The sequence below is a fragment of the Saccostrea echinata genome, unplaced genomic scaffold, assembly GCF_033153115.1.
Source record: "Saccostrea echinata isolate AGI-Se365-2 ecotype Australia unplaced genomic scaffold, CSIRO_AGI_Sech_v1 ptg000009l, whole genome shotgun sequence".
In the NCBI taxonomy this organism is placed as follows: Eukaryota; Metazoa; Mollusca; class Bivalvia; order Ostreida; family Ostreidae; genus Saccostrea; species Saccostrea echinata.
The window spans coordinates 50,677,942-50,695,434 of NW_026889758.1; the positions used below are offsets into that span (position 1 = coordinate 50,677,942).

A 17,493-nucleotide genomic window follows, 5' to 3' on the forward strand; every position below is an offset into this window, starting at 1 on the left:
TTTAAAATGTGTAAAAGAATGTTTTTTAGTCTTAGTGCGCATGAATACAATATGATTTTTGGCGGAAATTTTGATAAGTTGTACTGCTACTCAGCATATGTAAACATTCGATTCTTACCTGACTGGACCAAACAAGATAGGTAAAACACTTAAACCAGGCCACAGTACTTTGAAGTTTAATTTAGATCGTTGACTTTATCAATTGTTTGACGGCAATGACTGGAATGTTGTGAAATTTGTTATAACATATGTTTATTCACCAATCCAATCAACAGTGATCAAGTGCCCTCAGGGGGGCATATACAATTATTTCAGAATGCTTACATATAAATAATATTAAAGTTTGTTGTAATATGAAAGAATATAAATCATATCCAGGCCCGTAGGAAGCAATTTCATTTGGGAAGGGGGGGGCACAGCCATACATTTTCAGGGGGGGGGGGGGGTAGGCACTATCAACTGATCAACTACCAAAAATTCCATGACAAGCCAAAAAAAAAAAAAAGCAAAAAAGGGTCATCAGACGTATTTATTGAGGGGGCACAAACATATAGTAGCTAAGTTCAATGTAGTGATCTATATATCGGCAAAATTATTGGAGGGCACGCCCCCCTCCCCCCGTGATTCCTTCAGCCCTGATATCTATCATGAATGTACAAATGAAAGATGTACAATACCACAAGTTATAAATATGTATAGATATGACTATAGATTAGTTGGTTTAGCTCATAGGCACTTGGTTTCAGAAGGGTGCATGTATTTTGTGTATTATTTGTTTTTCTAGGTGTGTCTAAATACACTCATTGAAATAAAAATAAAAAATTGCTGAAATTAGCATGTTTTAGAAATATAATATTTCTGTATATAAAGAGTGATATAATATTTTTAAAACATGCTAATTTCTGCGATTTTTTATTTTAATGAGTGTGTTCAGACACACCTAGAAAAACAAATAACACACAAATTACACCCTCATGAAACCAAGTGCCTCTGGGTTAGCTCAGCATTCTTTTGCATTGCACTATTTTATTCTCATGATCTCTTTGAAGTTGGGAGTTGGCATTACGAGAAGTTGCATAAGTCATTTCTGCATTATCACGTACTGCTTATAGCACTCTGTAAGGAAAATGCAGACTAAAGAATTGCAATTTTGCATATGTTTATTCAGGTGTTGGATTGATCTCTCTGCCCAATGACAAACAGACAGAGAAATTTTGAACATCATTATTTTAGGCATTAAGCTGTAATTTTTTTTCCAGCTAGCACACAAAGTCCTTTTGATCAGCATTATGATAAGAATATGAGAACATACTATGATAAATTTGAACATATAACTAATATGTTATTTGTGTCTCTGATTTGAATATTCAATATGATTCCTTTAATTACTTGAGTTTACTAATTTATGGTTATATACATTTGTGAGTGTATGGACTTGAGTCTTTATCATGCTGAAAATATTTCATTGATATCATATTGTTCCAATATATTTCATGCGTTTCAACATACATGTATAGCTGAAACTATATCATCTTATGTCAAACTAAATATCTCTTTGGTCCTATTTCCTAGGGCATCACATAAAATGTGTGAGCCCTATAAGAATCACATTGTCCGTCTGCCCATCAACACTTATGTTGTGACACAGTAACTTGAACATTTTTTACAGTAATGCTTAAAAATTTTGACGTTCGGAAATACTTTAAATAAGAGAAAGACAAAATTTTTGGGGTCATATCACTTTGTCTTTTTGTATGTTTTAAATATTAGAGTATCCAAGTGATTTTTCCATATGTCACTTTCCTTTTTTGAATTACCTGCATTTACCGTAGAAGTTGCAAGACTTTGTAACTTTTCTTGATAAAATAGGATATGAAATTACGACATGGACTTTTCTCTACCACTCAGACAATCAAAATCATGTACTTTTCTCTACCACTTAGACAATCAAAATAGTGTCTGAGTCAGTAGATAAGAAATGAAAAAATAATTTTCTTAAATTGTACTAAACACAAACATTTGATTTGATGTTCTTTCTGTTTAAGAAAATGAGGATCAAATGTGAAATGGACATTATAAATCGTGTTCTGCCATCCCTGAATGTCAAGAAAGGAGGCAAGGGCTGTCACACACAACTGTCTATAGGAAGGAAACCACAGTCTGATTCCAAAGAAGGCATACTCTTTCTGATGGCATGCACTGCAAAAGATAGAAATGGGGCAAAGTATCAAGTAGGTGTTCTCATCTATCACTGTTTATTGGAATGTCTTATCTCCTTTTGATCAAACTTTTTGTTCCCTGCTTTCACCATAAGTGGGGGATATTAATTTGGGTCTGTGTGTAACACTTTCGTTTCTGAATGATATCTGATTATCAAAGAGACTTTGAGCATTTGCAGTGAAATTCTATGGCTTTAAGAAGACCCCTATTGATATTAGGGTCAAAGATCAAGGTCAGAAATTCATATATTGCAAGAAATGGTTTTCAGATGATAAATTTAGTTCTCTTTGAGGTTTTTCAATGAAAATTTATAAATCATAGACCCCAGTTACCTAAAGACCTCCCAATTGATTTTTAGGTAAAAATGTCGAAGGTCAAGGTCAATCTTTTTTCAGTCTCCATCTGCATTTTTTTTTTCAGTCTTTCTTGCTCCATTTTTTCTCCCCTTAATATGGGGACACAAATTTGCTGAATTAGCTTGTCCTTTCATAATATTGCTCATTCTTTAATACAGAATACAAAGATAATAGCAAGTTTAAAATTCATTCTTAATTGATGAATTAATTCTTACAGGTGTAAATTACAGATATTATATCTTTTCCAGATTAAAGACAATATAGAGCAAATATTTGCCAAATTTATAAATGAAGGAAAAGCGACTATTCGCTTGAAAGACCCCCAGCAAGATTTGTGCTTGTGCAAGGTGGGTACTGCTACTAATTCCATGTAATGCTTGCATTTCTACCTGTATTATAAGTCATTTAAATAGCTTTACAGGTATTGGGTCATAAGAGTATTGGTATGTTTTGTGTGTACTTTTAGCAAAATTTATTCTTTTTTTTGCTGCCTTTGATGCAGTCATTTGTTTAAGAGATGAATTCAATTTTGAGAATTCATGAGGACATGAACTACGACACTTCACGCCGGCATATTTTTTGAATTCAATCTCATCACAATGGAAATATTCTTATTCATCCCACGGTAGTTCATGAGAACGTGACCTTTTTTTCTAATTTGCAAAGAATCTTAAGGAAAAATATTTGGAAATGTAAATATAAGCTATTACATGACCTGGAGAGAAAAACTACCTAGGTTATCAGAACTTGTGTCCAATACCACCATTAACATATTGTTATTATCTCCTTGCAACAGAGTTGAAGGGGATAAAGTAATGCAGTTGTGTGTGTTGGGGGGGGGGGGGGGGGGGAGTTAGTTTGTCCTTGTTGCTTGTGCACATAACAGAAGTGATGTAATTTGCAACCGGATTGAATGCTGCCTTGATTTATATATCTGTATATTTTAATTTATTCATCTTTAGTGTGATCTTCTCGTATTCCAATCACATAAATGAAATTGAACTAGGAGATAATAAAACATAACATACAGTAGTTTGCTTTTTCCAAGTGTAAATATTGAGTTGTGTGCAATCAAGCTTGCAATTTTGGTTAACATCATTTACTATATTTTGCTACACATTACCTACGTACAGTGATGTAACCAATTCCACAATTATTCTTGGTACCTTTCAAGCATGTAAACATTTATTTCTCAACAACTCTTGTACAATCACTATATTTTATAGCTACATGCATGTAGCTTGAATAACCTACGTACAGTGAAGTCGCCAATAACGGGTTGTCTCGGTTCCTATTCACTCATGTATTTTATGCCATATTGTTGAAAGCACAGAAAAATTAAGAAACTGGTCATGAAGAATTGATTTTCTATCTGTAATCAGTAACATAATTTTGAAAATAAACATTAACTTTGTGTGTGGGAGGAGGGGGGGGGGTTAAGCGAGTGAGTGCCTGCGTATTGAAAGTTAAGCTTGTAATACATGTGCCGTTGAACTTTGGTATCTCGAACACTGATATCTTGAATACCATGGATATGTGGAAGTGAATTGGAAGTCCCAACCTCTTATTCTTTAAGTGTTTTACCCTTGATACCTCGAATCCTCGGATATCTCAAATTTTTCTCGCTCCCATCAATTTTGAGATAACAAGGTTTGACTGTAATTCATATCAGGATATGCTCTTTTGCAAAGGGATGCTCTGCTTTGTGGTGCCCTTGTTAAAATTTGTTCAAAATAGACCTTTTTTCAAATATTAATTTCAAATCAGTGTTATGCATTAAAATATTGATAGTGCTGATAATACAAGATTGACAATTACAGTGCATGATCTACATCATCCTCACAACATCAGGTGTGCAGAGTCCACTCATGGCCACTGGACCCCTGACAAATTTCATTTGGTATTTTACGGTCTGACATCAGTGAAGTCTTTCGAGGAAATTACAAATATTCATTGCTTTTTTATCTCTCGACCAATCACATTCAACCTTATGGTGACAAACAATCTGTAACATGTGTATTGAGGTGTTGACTGTTTACTTTATGTCAACTTATGACCGCCCCGATCTGATTGGTGCTTCTCAATGAAAGAAGTCAGCCCATAAAATATTAAATAAAGTTTGTCAGGGGTCCATCTGCCACAAGTGGACTCAGGACCCCTGACATTGTGAGGGTGGACCTACATTTGTGCTGCATTTCCAATAAGCTAAAATAATTACATGTAGAATGTTTTGAAACTACTGGTTAGAAATAAATATCATAACTCTCTCTTAACATGTATATATACAGTTTATTACATTTTCAACAGTGAAATACTGTGATTTATTTATTGAATAAAAGTGATATTCTCTCACAGTGTGAAAGGATATCAAAGTAAGAAAAAAATAATTTCTGGCCTGTCATAATATAGAGATAGTAACTAAGCATTTTGATAGAGCTAAAACTGCAAATTTCTTCCCAAATATGTTTCTAAAATCCATGCTATGTAATGTTTTTAATCACACAACTGCTAAGCTATGACGTCTCAACCGCTCAACTATGACGTCAAGTCTATGACAGTGTGTTATGAAAAGACAGACGTAAAGTGAAAAACAAAGAAAATGTAATAAACAGAAAATTCAATGTTTTGTAGATAAATATGGAATTTATTTCACTCGTGAGACAGGATTTTTTGATATTTTCACTCGTGCTTCGCACTTGTGAAAATATCAAAAAATCCTGTCCCACTTGTGAAATAAATTCCATATTCATCCACAAAACATTGAATATCCTCTATATATACTCGCCTATAAGTCGGTTTTCTGGGAGTTAAACTTTGGTCCAAAACTCTTTATCCAACTTATACGCGAGTTATAAAAAGAATGGTATTTTAGTGGGTCAATCCCTCTAAGCTTAAAAAATACAACCGACTTATATGCAGACCAACTTATAGGCGAGTACACACGGTAAAACAAATTTAGCAATTTACTTTTCCTGACTTTTCATTTTTGGCCCAACATGTCCATCAGACATTTGTTTAAAATTTGAAGATAAGTGTCATATGTATAATTTGATTAAGAAATGTTTGGTTTATGATGGAGATCTATGAAAAATTACAAACAGAATTTGAAAACATTTTTTTTAAAATCTCATTTGACTTTGTGTTTATTTTAATAATTTGTGTTTCAAGTTTACGTGAAAATCTGTTGAGGAGAACTTTTTTCTCTTGTGCAGGCTGATCCACTGCAGCTGAAAAATTTCCTGACATTGCTACGGAAGGCATCTCTAGGTGAGAATATAGAAAAGATCAGCCTGTCCACACTGGCCCCAGTGAGTACTAAAAGTGTTGACAAACCGAAAACAAAAATGTCAGTAACATCCAGAAAAGACTATCCTCTCACAAAGAGCTTTCCTTCACTGCTGGAACATCTTCACATCTCTCAGTGTCGAATGAAGAAGATAGATTCCAGAATATTTCAGCTAAAAAGGCTTCTTCATTTAGACTTGCAAGAAAATGTCATTGAAGAGTTACCCCAGACATTTTCTCAACTTACAAATTTACGAGAGCTTATGCTTTCTAGAAACAAGATACAGACACTTCCTACCTCTCTCTGCCTACTGCCAAATTGGAAGGAAACTCTGTCATTATTGGACCTCAGTAACAACCTCATAAATCTTCTGCCCATTCAGCTCTGTGAACTGGATAATCTTGTGACACTGAAGGTGGATCACAACAAACTGCAGAACTTTCCACCCACAATTGGAAGACTCAAAAAACTTAAATATCTTTCAGCGAGTCATAACAAGATAGAAACACTTCCATGCGGTTTTATGCAGTTACGACTTGAACATCTCGATCTTTTTAGTAACCCATTTGCTGACGTTACAAAGAGTGATCTTGAAGAGAAAGAGTGGCAAGTGCCATCTTTAGTGGAGTGTTGTGGAAGAATGATTAGAAAAAATAGGTAACTCTCATCATTTCTGGTTGAAAATTTATTTCTATGCCACAGATTTACTAGACCAGTGTATTTTCTTAATTGATCGATATGTTGAACATTTTAATCATTTCAACCATGCAGTTAATCTAGAATTTTCATTTATAATTTTTCAGAAGTACCTGGTATAAATTTTAAATTTTACATGATGGACTTAAATTTCATGGGAGAATTGAATATTTAATTGAACACTTAATGAATTATAAATACATGTACATGTAACTTGTGACATTTATTTGATAGCATGACCTCTGTTTCAGTGTTTGCATATTTGATTCTTATGGAAAAAAAATCAAAATACTAATGTCCAAGAAAAGTTAAGATTACATTAACAATTATGCATTGAAATAAGTGTATATAATTGGGTATTTTCTCCAATTTAATTTTTTTAAGACAGATTAGATAGATTGAATCTCTCTCTCTTTTTGGGGGTGAGGAGAGGGGGCATCAGAGGCCTTTTTCACAAAAAATCTTAGGACTAAGATAAAAATTTGACCACTTAGTATATGTATTTTTGGGTTTAATAAAGATATTTATTATTTTCCCAGATATTTAATATTTACAATGTATTAAAATAGTAAGATTATTTGTGACCTACTACAGCTTAGATACTTGTTGGAGAATAGGAAAATTTTTGTCTTAGTCATAAGATTTTTTGTGAAAAGGGCCACTGCTTTGCAACTCATTTAAAAAATATCTGTCCTTGCAAGGTTGTGAATAGAAAATGAATCAATTTTTGCATAACATAAAAAATATAAAGTAGGTAAAATCACCATAAAAAGTTCAGAAAGTCCAGATGATAACCTGTAATTTGCCCATCTTATCAGAAAAAAAGATTGCAATTTTTATTTCTTATTTGAAGTGTTATTTTTTTTTATTTTAATATGGGGATAGGTTAGTTGGGTGGAGGTCAGAAATGAATAAATATGAAGAAAGATTTACCTACCTTTGTTGGCTGGGTTTTTTTTTCTCCAAGGAAAAATGAAGCAATTTTTGCTATATATGTAAGCTGTAAGGTAGCCTTTCCTTTCCTTGTGATAAGCATGAAAGACTTGTCATATCTCAAGGAATCTGATAAATGTAGGATGATTATAGTAATATTGGTAGCATTACAGGCTTTGGTTAGAAAATGGTTGATTTCCCAAGGGCTTCATAAAACAATAAAAATCAAATGTACACATTATTGATTGTTGGTACATGTGTACTTGCAGGTTTTTTTAGTTGGTATATTTTGTTTCATAATTTAAGGAATAAAAAGCTTACTTTTTTAAAATTGATGCATACATGTAGGTTTGAAGTAAGAACATCAAATTTAATTTGCCAATATTAATTGAAAAGGCTCTTGATTGACATAGAGAATAGAAACTTGCACTTTGCCTTAAACAAGAAATATCAGATGTTAGAGTTTAGAATATTTTTCAGGTTGGCATACAGTGATGAGGACCTGCATACTCATCTCTGTCGCTACCTGGACTCGGCTCGAGTTTGCTGGTGTGGAGGGTTCTGTTTTGAGGGCTGTGTCCGAGCAATGACTTCTTTCTCATTGAAGACTCTTTCACCCACAGTTTCTGCAGTAGACCTGCAGGGAAGAACAGACGTTCCCGTCCTTTTGTTTTTGTGTTCACCACAATGTCAGCATAAATATAGAATAAATCCTTATGCTTACTGGAGGTGATGTCTACTTGAAACTTCACGACTGTAAATCGCAGTTTTGCAAGCAATTTGTTTTGGACAAATGACTGCAGTTTAATTTTATGTGATGTCATTGAAATTTGAGAGGTACTATTTGAAATGATTTATTATTTGTAAGCATATAGGCACTCCCTACTTTCTTTATGTGTTGTCAAACTTTACTACTCATTAATATACATTGTATTACTGTAGGCGTCCTTATTTCTGTGCTATGTGTGCAGCCACAAATCTTCTGCAGAAAATTGTCACAGCTTACTTTAAAGAAGCAATAAAAGAAATCAACATAATTTTCTACCTTTCTCATAATTTCTTAGTTGATTGAACAGAAATTGTGATCCCGCAGAATTATGACTGTGGAAAAAAGTACATTTACAGTATACTGTTGATTTACAAGGCTAGAGAATGTATTTAAAAAAAACAAATATTTTTGCAATACAAATACCTTACCTGCTTCAAATTTTATCTTTACAAATTAAATTTCAAAAATTTTAAAAACAATTAGTATTATGATTTAGATTTTTTCCCCCACAAAATTCAGTATATTTCATCAGTAAAGGAATTCATTATCTGCTCAGTATTTTTGTTTGAATTTTTTTTTGTTTGAGCTATGGAAAGCATCATTTGAAATAGAAACAAACACGGTAGCTCAATATTACAAGTTTAACATTTTGGAATGTCACAATAGCCAAATTCATATTGCCCCCACAATGTGTAACACCAGGGTGCCTTCTTCTCTCCAAAGGGATTCCTGCAGTAGTTTTTCTCCTGCCTGAGAATGGTGTAATCATGGACCCTGGGGGACTTATTCCCCCACCTCTGACACTCTATCCCGGTAGTGGTAACGTTCACTGTACCAAAGTAGTCCTCTCCTCTCTTTGTTGTGCGACACTCGCGTGCTGCAGTCACTTTAAGAATATAATGATTTGATTTCAATTATAAAAATCCCATTTTGAAGACCATATAGAAGGTAATATTTCTTACATTAAAACAGGTTTCAAAAATTTCAGTGTAAAATCTTAAGCTTAAAAATTAATATGACAGTTTAATAATTAGCTGAAAAGACTTTAGGCATTGTATAATAGGCTAGTATTACATACCTTGAGAAACATTCTTTTCAAATAAAATGCAATTGGCTTCATACTCTAACGTCTAATAAAGAATTTTTTTTTATTGAAGGGATGTCTTCTGTAAACTCTGTCATAATATACACGAATTTTTTGGTGGAGAATATAAAAAACTTGTAGTGCTGCAATACCTATTCTTTTAGGGTTGGTTTTGGAGACCAAGCGTTTATTTAAACCACACAGAGACTCTCTTCAATTATAAGAAGACTGTGTAGCGTATTGGTTAACGCATTTATCATTATGCCTTACCGCAAGTTTTGGAGAGAAATCAATTCATATGTGAATATGGAATCCGGATAGGGATACGTAGTTCACTTTCACACCATTGAGCATCGACTAAAGGGTCGATGGCGCGATAGTGCGACGACGATGAAGCGATGACACGACGATGCGATAACGCGTTGACGATGATGCGATGGTGCAACAATTCGATGACGGTTGTGCGATAGCACGATTGAGCGATAGTAAACATCACTTCATCGTCATCGCGCCATCGTATCATCGCTATCGCACCATCACGTCATCGCACTATCGCGCCATCGTATCATCGTCATGGCATTGTTGCGCCATCCTATCATCGTCAACGCGCTATTGCACCATCACGTCATCGTGCTACCGCTTCATCGTGCCATTGCATCATCGTCGTCACACCATCGCTTCATCGTCATCCCATCATTGTGCGCTATCGACCCAAACCTTGATGGTGCAATGATGCGACAGTGAACTACATGGCCCGATCCGGATTCCATATGTGAAGCTTTTTTAAAGCTCAACTGAGCTGAAAGCTCAAGAGAGCTTTTCTGTTCACCAGTTGTCTAGCATCCGTTTATCTGTCCATCTAGTGAGGGAGAGTTTTTCATGTTCTTAAGCTTTCTTTCGGATTGCGTTTTTAGGTTCCACTCTCTCTTTTCTCTGCCTAAAAATCTTTAGATTTTTCTCATCCAGAATTATGTAATGGAGTGATTAAAAATGCAGTTTAAAAGAACATGCAAAACCCACCCACCATCCTCTCAAATCCCAATTTGATACACACCGCATTTTGGAACGAAACAGTAATTCCAGGGTTTGTCTCCCTGCGTCGTATAGCACCACGGACCTTTAGCGTATGCTTTAGCAGGATTTCTGCAATAATTGTGTTCACTTGAGAGGAGGTCGTACGTGTGTTGACGTGGATATTGTTGATCCCAGCGCTGACAGAGTATCCCATCCACAGTTCTATCTCTCGTTCCCGTGTACTCCCATCCCAGCATACTCCGTTTACAGTCTGTAATATACCATTATAAATGGCACATCTTACACCTTTAATATAATCTTCAAATCTTAAATGTTGACTCGCTAAGAATTTATGATTTTCCCGCTTCCCAGTATCTGTTTCGAAAAACCTACAGTGACATAATAACACGAGCACTTTATATTCATATCCAAGACACATGTAAGGGTAGTTAATAAGAGCTAGAGAGGAGCAAGTAAATAAAGGGAACCACTCGATCAAACATCGCTGTCAAAAAGATGCAGGGTTTTGCAAAAGGGTGTATTAAGTGCTGGACCTTTTCCCTCTTCTGAATTGTATGAACAGAAGCACATTTGAACATTCTATGCTTCAACTGAATACAATATAATCATCATACATTTTAAAGTAAATTAGTTGGGTTTTATTTGTCGAGATACATTTGTTAAAAAAAACTAATACCTTCTGAATGATGAAACCACGCCCTATAGCATGATAGAACATAGCAACAGTCAACATCACTTGACAACGGATGATAGTCCAAAAATTTTGACTGCGCGGAATTTACGCGCGTCTACGAAAGCCTATTAGAATCAAACTACGGTAAAAAAAATTTAAAAGGCGTTATAACGCTTTTTCAAAAGGCGTTATAACGCGAAAAAAGGCGTAATAACGCCTTTTGAAAAGGCGTTATAACGCGGAAAAAGGCGTAATAACGCAAATAAAGGCGTAATAACGCCTTTCCAAAAGGCGTAATAACGCAAATAAAGGCGTAATAACGCCTTTCCAAAAGGCGTTATAACGCGAAAAAAGGCGTTATTACGCCTTTCCAAAAGGCGTTATTACGCCTTTCCAAAAGGCGTTATTACGCCTTTCTAAAAGGCGTTATAACGCCTTTCCAAAAGGCGTTATTACGCCTTTCCAAAAGGCGTTATTACGCCTTTTAAAAAGGCGTTATTACGCCTTTTAAAAGGCGTTATTACGCCTTTTTAAAAGGCATTAATACGCCTTTCAAAAAGGCGTTATTATGCCTTTTGAAGGGCCATTATTATGTCTTTGACAGTTCCGTGCTTTTAAAGGGGGGGGGGGTCCCATAACATTGACAAGCAAACAAAAAAACAAGAACACCCCCCCCCCCCCCCGAAAAAAAAAATAAACTGCCTAAACTTGAGGGGAAACTTTTTCTAATTTTTCGGTAAAACTTTTTTTAAATGCAATGACTTGCCCGAGTTTAACCATACTGCAACAAAATGTTAAGGGACCAAGCAATGAATTTATGATTTTTTATATTTAAACTATAGCAAGACTATTCTCCCAAAAAGTCGGGTGGGGGACCCCCCCCCCCCTTCCACTCACATTCGTACTACCGGCCTGTTTGAAAAGGAGTTGTATCCAAAAATGGAAAGGCGTTATTTTAAAATAGTAAATATATGAAAGATTGAACCAAAGCCATCTTTATTTATGCAATATTTAGATTATAGTTTTAATATTATAAATTATATTATAAATTATAGAATTTTTTATATTCCTGCGGATCTCGCAGACAGTTGTTTGCATTTTGCATGCATATTAAGAGAAGTCAACACTCTACTTTTGAAAATCCAGGATATAGGCAGAACCAGCTTTGGGCTTTGCTAGCCACGTATTAAAAATTCATGTCAAATTTGAAATATTTTTCTCTCCTCTTGGTAAAAAACAGGCAAAGTATTTGCATAGGTATAATGAGCAATTAGCCTTCAACAAAATTTCTGAAATCCATACACCTTGGTAGAAGCGTCTGGCATCAGAGAAGGACTACGTTGGTTTAACACTGATAATATTTTACACATTTAAAAATCTTTTTCCCTAGAAATCTAATTATAATCAGTATTTGCATAGGTATAATGAGCAATTAGCCTTCAACAAAATTTCTGAAATCCATACACCTTGGTAGAAGCGTCTGGCATCAGAGAAGGACTACGTTGGTTTAACACTGAAAATATTTTTCACATTTAAAAATCTTTTTCCCTAGAAATCTAATTATAATCAGTCCCCAGGGTGGGCTAAGTAAGTCATGTATTGAAAAAAAAAGAGGCATAATAACGCCTTTTTAAAAGGCGTAATAACGCCATTTTAAAAGGCGTAATAACGCCTTTTGGAAAGGCGTAATAACGCCTTTTAGAAAGGCGTAATAACGCCTTTTGGAAAGGCGTAATAACGCCTTTTGGAAAGGCGTAATAACGCCTTTTGGAAAGGCGTAATAACGCCTTTTGGAAAGGCGTTATAACGCCTTTCTAAAAGGCGTAATAACGCCTTTTGGAAAGGCGTAATAACGCCTTTTTTCGCGTTATAACGCCTTTTGGAAAGGCGTAATTACGCCCTTATTTGCGTTATTTCGCCTTTTCCGCGTTATAACGCCTTTTGAAAAGGCGTTATTACGCCTTTTTTCGCGTTATAACGCCTTTTGAAAAGGCGTTATAACGCCTTTTAAATTTTTTTTTACCGTAGTTTGATCCTAATAGGCTTTCGTACGCGTCAGTACGACTCGCTATTACATGTATTAAATACATAAAATTTTGTATAAAGCATTCAGTATAATATGATAAATAATGTATGTAGTTGAGGGTAACATTAAACATTTTCACCCCCTCCCCCGAAAAAACCAATGCTGTGCCTCGGTTGACAATGATTTTCTTGGGGTTCTTGTTGAAAATTTTCAATGTTACTCTTAACTACATGAAGTATTTATATGATAACAAAAATCCATTATGGCTATAATGACATCTTATTTCGCTGAAGCCTGGCTTTTAGTAAAGCTAATGCCAAAATAATAAAAAAAAAATTGTTTCAGGTATAAAATAGATACATGTACATGTACCGGTATGCTTACTTATAAACAGATTTCGAAAGCCTATTTTAAAAATTAAACTATACGGGAAAAAGGCTTTATAACGGTAAGTGAAAACGCCTTTTTACTTTGCATTATAACATCTTTTGTAAAGGTGTAATCACGCCAAGTTTTTCGCGTTATTACGTCTTTTTGCCGATTATTGACGCCTTTTAATTTTGCATTTTTATGCTTTGTTTGGCGTAATTACGTACGTAATTTCCCTTTGCGTTATAACGTCTTTCACCCCCCCCCCCCCCCCGTTTGATCCTAAGTGGCTTTCGTACTAACTCATATTTATAACAAAATAGTTAATGTTCTGCAGATTTTTATATGGGTAAATAAATCTATCAATATTTAAGGTATTTTCACCCTTACAGTTTTGATGGTTCAAAGGAGAAAAACTGCAATTTATTTAAACTAAATATAGTTTAAATTAACTAATAATTGCACAAAAATAAACAGGTTGCCATATTATTGAAGTTGTGAGACACAAATAAACAGAAGTATTTGCTAGCATTAAAAAATTGTACATTTTTAGTAAACATTATCATAAAAATTATGTAAAAACTGGTTCCAATACATAATTTTGATGCTTAAAGTTACAAATAATTGCTACTTTAAAATATTTTTAAAATTGTGAAAATCAGGGAAACTATTTTATATTAGAAGTACAATGAAGAAAAAGCCTGAATGAAGATACACGAGAAGGGGTTATTGCTCTTAGCAACGTTTTTAAAAGCTTTAATAATTGATTAAATAAAGAAAATATGCATTTCAAAAATTCTTTTACTAAACAATATTTTTCATTACACCTATTGAAAAGCATTCTTTCAAAAGATATTTTTCAGTTTGGTATGAATTGAAATTGATAACAGTTTTTGCAAAAGCCCATGACATCACAGGAGGATGGAAATACCTTAAACATATCTTTAATTTCTTACATCGTATTGAAATATTCTCTCCTTTCAAAAAAGGTGTCATTTTCCAAAAGAAAAGAAAGATCATTTCATGTATATTTATTACAAATTAAAATTAAAATCTGAAAATATTTTAGAATGGATCAGAAAATATATACATTTTCCATTTTAGCATGATAAAAAAACTTGAATTAAACTTGAAATAAGAAATATTAAATTTACCCCTAAAATGATAATAATAATTATACAGTTCATTCAATTCAGTTTATCCTTGTATCCTTCGACTTTCACTTTTTATTAGTGTATTGCAGTTGCAATGTGCAAATTGAAGTTTTCCAACTAAAATATTTGTAATAATTAAATTTGAGGTATGTCACTCGTCAGCTTTTACGAAAAGTTCGGTCAGAACCTCTTACTTCAAAATTATTCATATGACTACAATTAAATTTTTATAACATATTTGAATTAAGGAATGCAAGTTATACAATATTCAATTTCAACTGTTCACAAAGTCATAAAGAAACAAGATTTATAGGGGACTATTTCTTGTGGTTGAAGGATATTAAGAAAAACATCCTGCAATTTTACACATTTATTACATTTAGTATCTTGGAACTTTAGACCCGCATATTTTTACTCAGAGAATATTTTCCGTTATTATATGCTAGGAATATTAAATACAGGTTTCAATGTAAATTTTAAGAACAAATTTTACACATTCACTCAATAGACTTTTGCCAAGAAATGAAAATATATAAAAGAAGTCTAGATAAAATTTACAAAGTTTTTTGCCCCAAAATCGCATATTTTGACCAATATCTCAAAATTTACATCACTGACACCAACTTTTTCTTTCATTATTTTAAACTACACGGTACTTCTAACCGATCAGTACTAAAGTCATTAAAAGTTTGATACAAGAAAATATTCTATTGCCTATTAAGATTTTTAATACCCCAAATATGATACTTTTTAGTGCAAAAAGGTCATACAATATTTTATGCGCATTAATTTGTATGATTTGTTCAATGATACATATTATTCAGACTTTTTTTTACGTAAAATAAGATTATATTTATTGCCATGATTACATCTGATAAAATATGATAAAGATTAAAGTGATTAACTTAAGAGCTACAATTTAAATGCAAAAAGGTCAAATTAATTGTACTGTTGTTCAGTAAGATGCACACCGACCCCCAATTTTCTTTGCGATTTTGAATCATACCATAGGAGTACTTATCTAAAATGTAATTCACAAAAAATCCTTGATATAACTAATTTCACGGGTGACATACCTTAATTACATATATAACTAATAATTGATAAAATCACGAGGTTTTCATTCTTAAATTACTCTAAGCATATTAAAATTGTATTAATTGCACAAGATTACCTGTAATATAACAAGCATTCTGAGAGTATTGCATTAGCAATACTAGTCCCCTACCGGCAAGTGTAATCTGGTTCCCGGTAAGAATTGAAAATGCCATAATTCCGTCAAAAATCAATGAAGCGGGGCGAAATGCAAACTTGATCTATAACTAATCAAGGTAAAGTCACATACCAAAAATCATCTCAATATCTGAAAGCGTTTAGAAGAAAATTGCGGAAAACCCTTAAAAATTGAAAAGGCCGAAATTCCGTCAAAATTTAATGAAGCGGAACAAAATGCAAACTTGATCTGTAACTCATCAAGATACACTCACATACCAAAAATCAGCTCAATATCTGCAAGCGTTTAGGAAAAAAGTGCGGAAAACCAAGTGGGACAGACTGACAGACAGACAGAGGGACAGACAGACAGACGGACGGACAGACTCGGAGGAAACCTATAGTCCCCTCCGTTTCACCGGTAGGGGACTAATAAAAGCAAAAGACAGTAAGTAAAGCTTACCGTCCGACACATAGTATCTGTATCCAGGCGAGAAGACGAGATTATTAAGGTCGACTTCTCCTGCGAGTTTGCAGTGCTTGTTTTCTCTGTTGATGAAGAAGGAAGAACACAGGTAGTGTTCCAAACACTTCAAGCCACAGTGTCGAACAGAGACACCCCTGAACTCCGCTAGAACTTTTTTCATCACCACTTTGTCGTCTGCTTTGAGCAGACGATGAAAAAAATCATCTCTGAAATGAGATCCGTACGATTTGAAGACTACGATGACAACAACGAAAGAGAAAGAGATTAATGACAACATGGTCGTCGTTCTGAAAATCACCTAACTTCATGCGTCGTAGTGTTTCGTTCCTCACAGGTACTGAAATTGCATTCATTTGCACAATAAACAAAATTTAATGAATTATGTAATCTCTTGGGGTGCAAGTTTTGAGAGTTTTTGCTTGGAGCTATTTGGTAGCCAATAATATTTATTTAAAGTAGCTTGATTTAATCATTGTTAATCTTAGAAATCTGTAGAGAATAATTTTAATATTACTGCATTTGGGAAACAATTTGACATAAACTCCCAGATGAAGAAGAAAGTGCAGAAGAAAATCGGTATTAAAACTATTAATGGAGTAGATGTACTCTTCAAATTTGAAATCCTCAGTATCACATATGCTCAATCTTTTTATTTGCAGAGCAACTTCTGGCATGATATTTTATTCGGAAACTATTCTTTTGACAAGTTTACAACTTAGTGTTTAACCATTTTGGGGTCCTGTAGAAAAGCTATCTTTAATTACATTTTTTTTGTATGACCCCGGATGTGGTTTCATCAATGCCCCGGGTCTGTTCGAATTTTCTTTCCCAGACTGGTATGTCTGTTCGAATTTTCTTTTCCAGGGTGCTACAGTTCTGTAGCTATAGATTTCACGTAGATTGTATCTCTTCTGATCCAGAGGTATCGGAGAAGAATATTTTATGAATGAAACAATCCAATGTCCGTTAGTTCTGTAGAAAATGAAAATAAGAAAAGATGATAGGCAGACGGACAGCGATTATCATTAACTTTGATCAGAAAAAAATGAGACATATAAGCCAAGTCTAGATACAAAAGTTTTAAATGATGTTTCATTAAAGGTCGCTAAAATCTTGTATTGATAAACTTATTGATGGCAAGTTTACAAAGGAAGATAAGTAAAGAGAAACCAAATTTTATTTACTGCGACTTT

General features: G+C 34.0%; 2 protein-coding genes and 1 long non-coding RNA gene across 3 annotated transcripts in view; 1 reads left to right on the top strand and 2 right to left on the bottom strand.

Annotated features, from left to right (window-relative positions):
- LOC133183057 (uncharacterized) overlaps window positions 1-17,493 on the bottom strand; it is a 275,276-nt gene that overhangs the window by 125,271 nt on the left and 132,512 nt on the right. The window lies entirely within an intron of this gene.
- On the top strand, window positions 96-8,528 carry LOC133183034 (leucine-rich repeat protein 1-like). Its single transcript, XM_061317954.1, has 5 exons — window positions 96-140; window positions 2,046-2,231; window positions 2,825-2,923; window positions 5,789-6,519; window positions 7,972-8,528. Exons 2-5 carry the CDS (start codon window positions 2,049-2,051, stop codon window positions 8,222-8,224), a joined length of 1,266 nt encoding a protein of 421 aa, XP_061173938.1. The 5' UTR covers window positions 96-140; window positions 2,046-2,048; the 3' UTR covers window positions 8,225-8,528.
- On the bottom strand, window positions 8,888-16,609 carry LOC133183037 (plasminogen-like). The gene is made up of 3 exons (XM_061317957.1): window positions 16,277-16,609; window positions 10,399-10,629; window positions 8,888-9,146 (listed from the first exon to the last, which is right to left on the bottom strand). Exons 1-3 carry the CDS (start codon window positions 16,575-16,577, stop codon window positions 8,902-8,904), a joined length of 777 nt encoding a protein of 258 aa, XP_061173941.1. The 5' UTR covers window positions 16,578-16,609; the 3' UTR covers window positions 8,888-8,901.

What these genes read in the sequence shown, in the direction of transcription:
- LOC133183037 (XM_061317957.1), bottom strand. Translation starts at nt 16,577, where the DNA reads ATGTTGTCATTAATCTCTTTCTCTTTCGTTGTTGTCATCGTAGTCTTC. An exon ending in CAGATACTATGTGTCGGACG is followed by an intron (nt 10,630 to 16,276) that starts GTAAGCTTTACT and finishes GGTATATTACAG; the next exon opens with ACTGTAAACGGAGTATGCTG. An exon ending in CTGTTTCGTTCCAAAATGCG is followed by an intron (nt 9,147 to 10,398) that starts GTGTGTATCAAA and finishes ATATTCTTAAAG; the next exon opens with TGACTGCAGCACGCGAGTGT.
- LOC133183034 (XM_061317954.1), top strand. Translation starts at nt 2,049, where the DNA reads ATGAGGATCAAATGTGAAATGGACATTATAAATCGTGTTCTGCCATCC. An exon ending in GAAATGGGGCAAAGTATCAA is followed by an intron (nt 2,232 to 2,824) that starts GTAGGTGTTCTC and finishes TATCTTTTCCAG; the next exon opens with ATTAAAGACAATATAGAGCA. An exon ending in AGAATGATTAGAAAAAATAG is followed by an intron (nt 6,520 to 7,971) that starts GTAACTCTCATC and finishes AATATTTTTCAG; the next exon opens with GTTGGCATACAGTGATGAGG.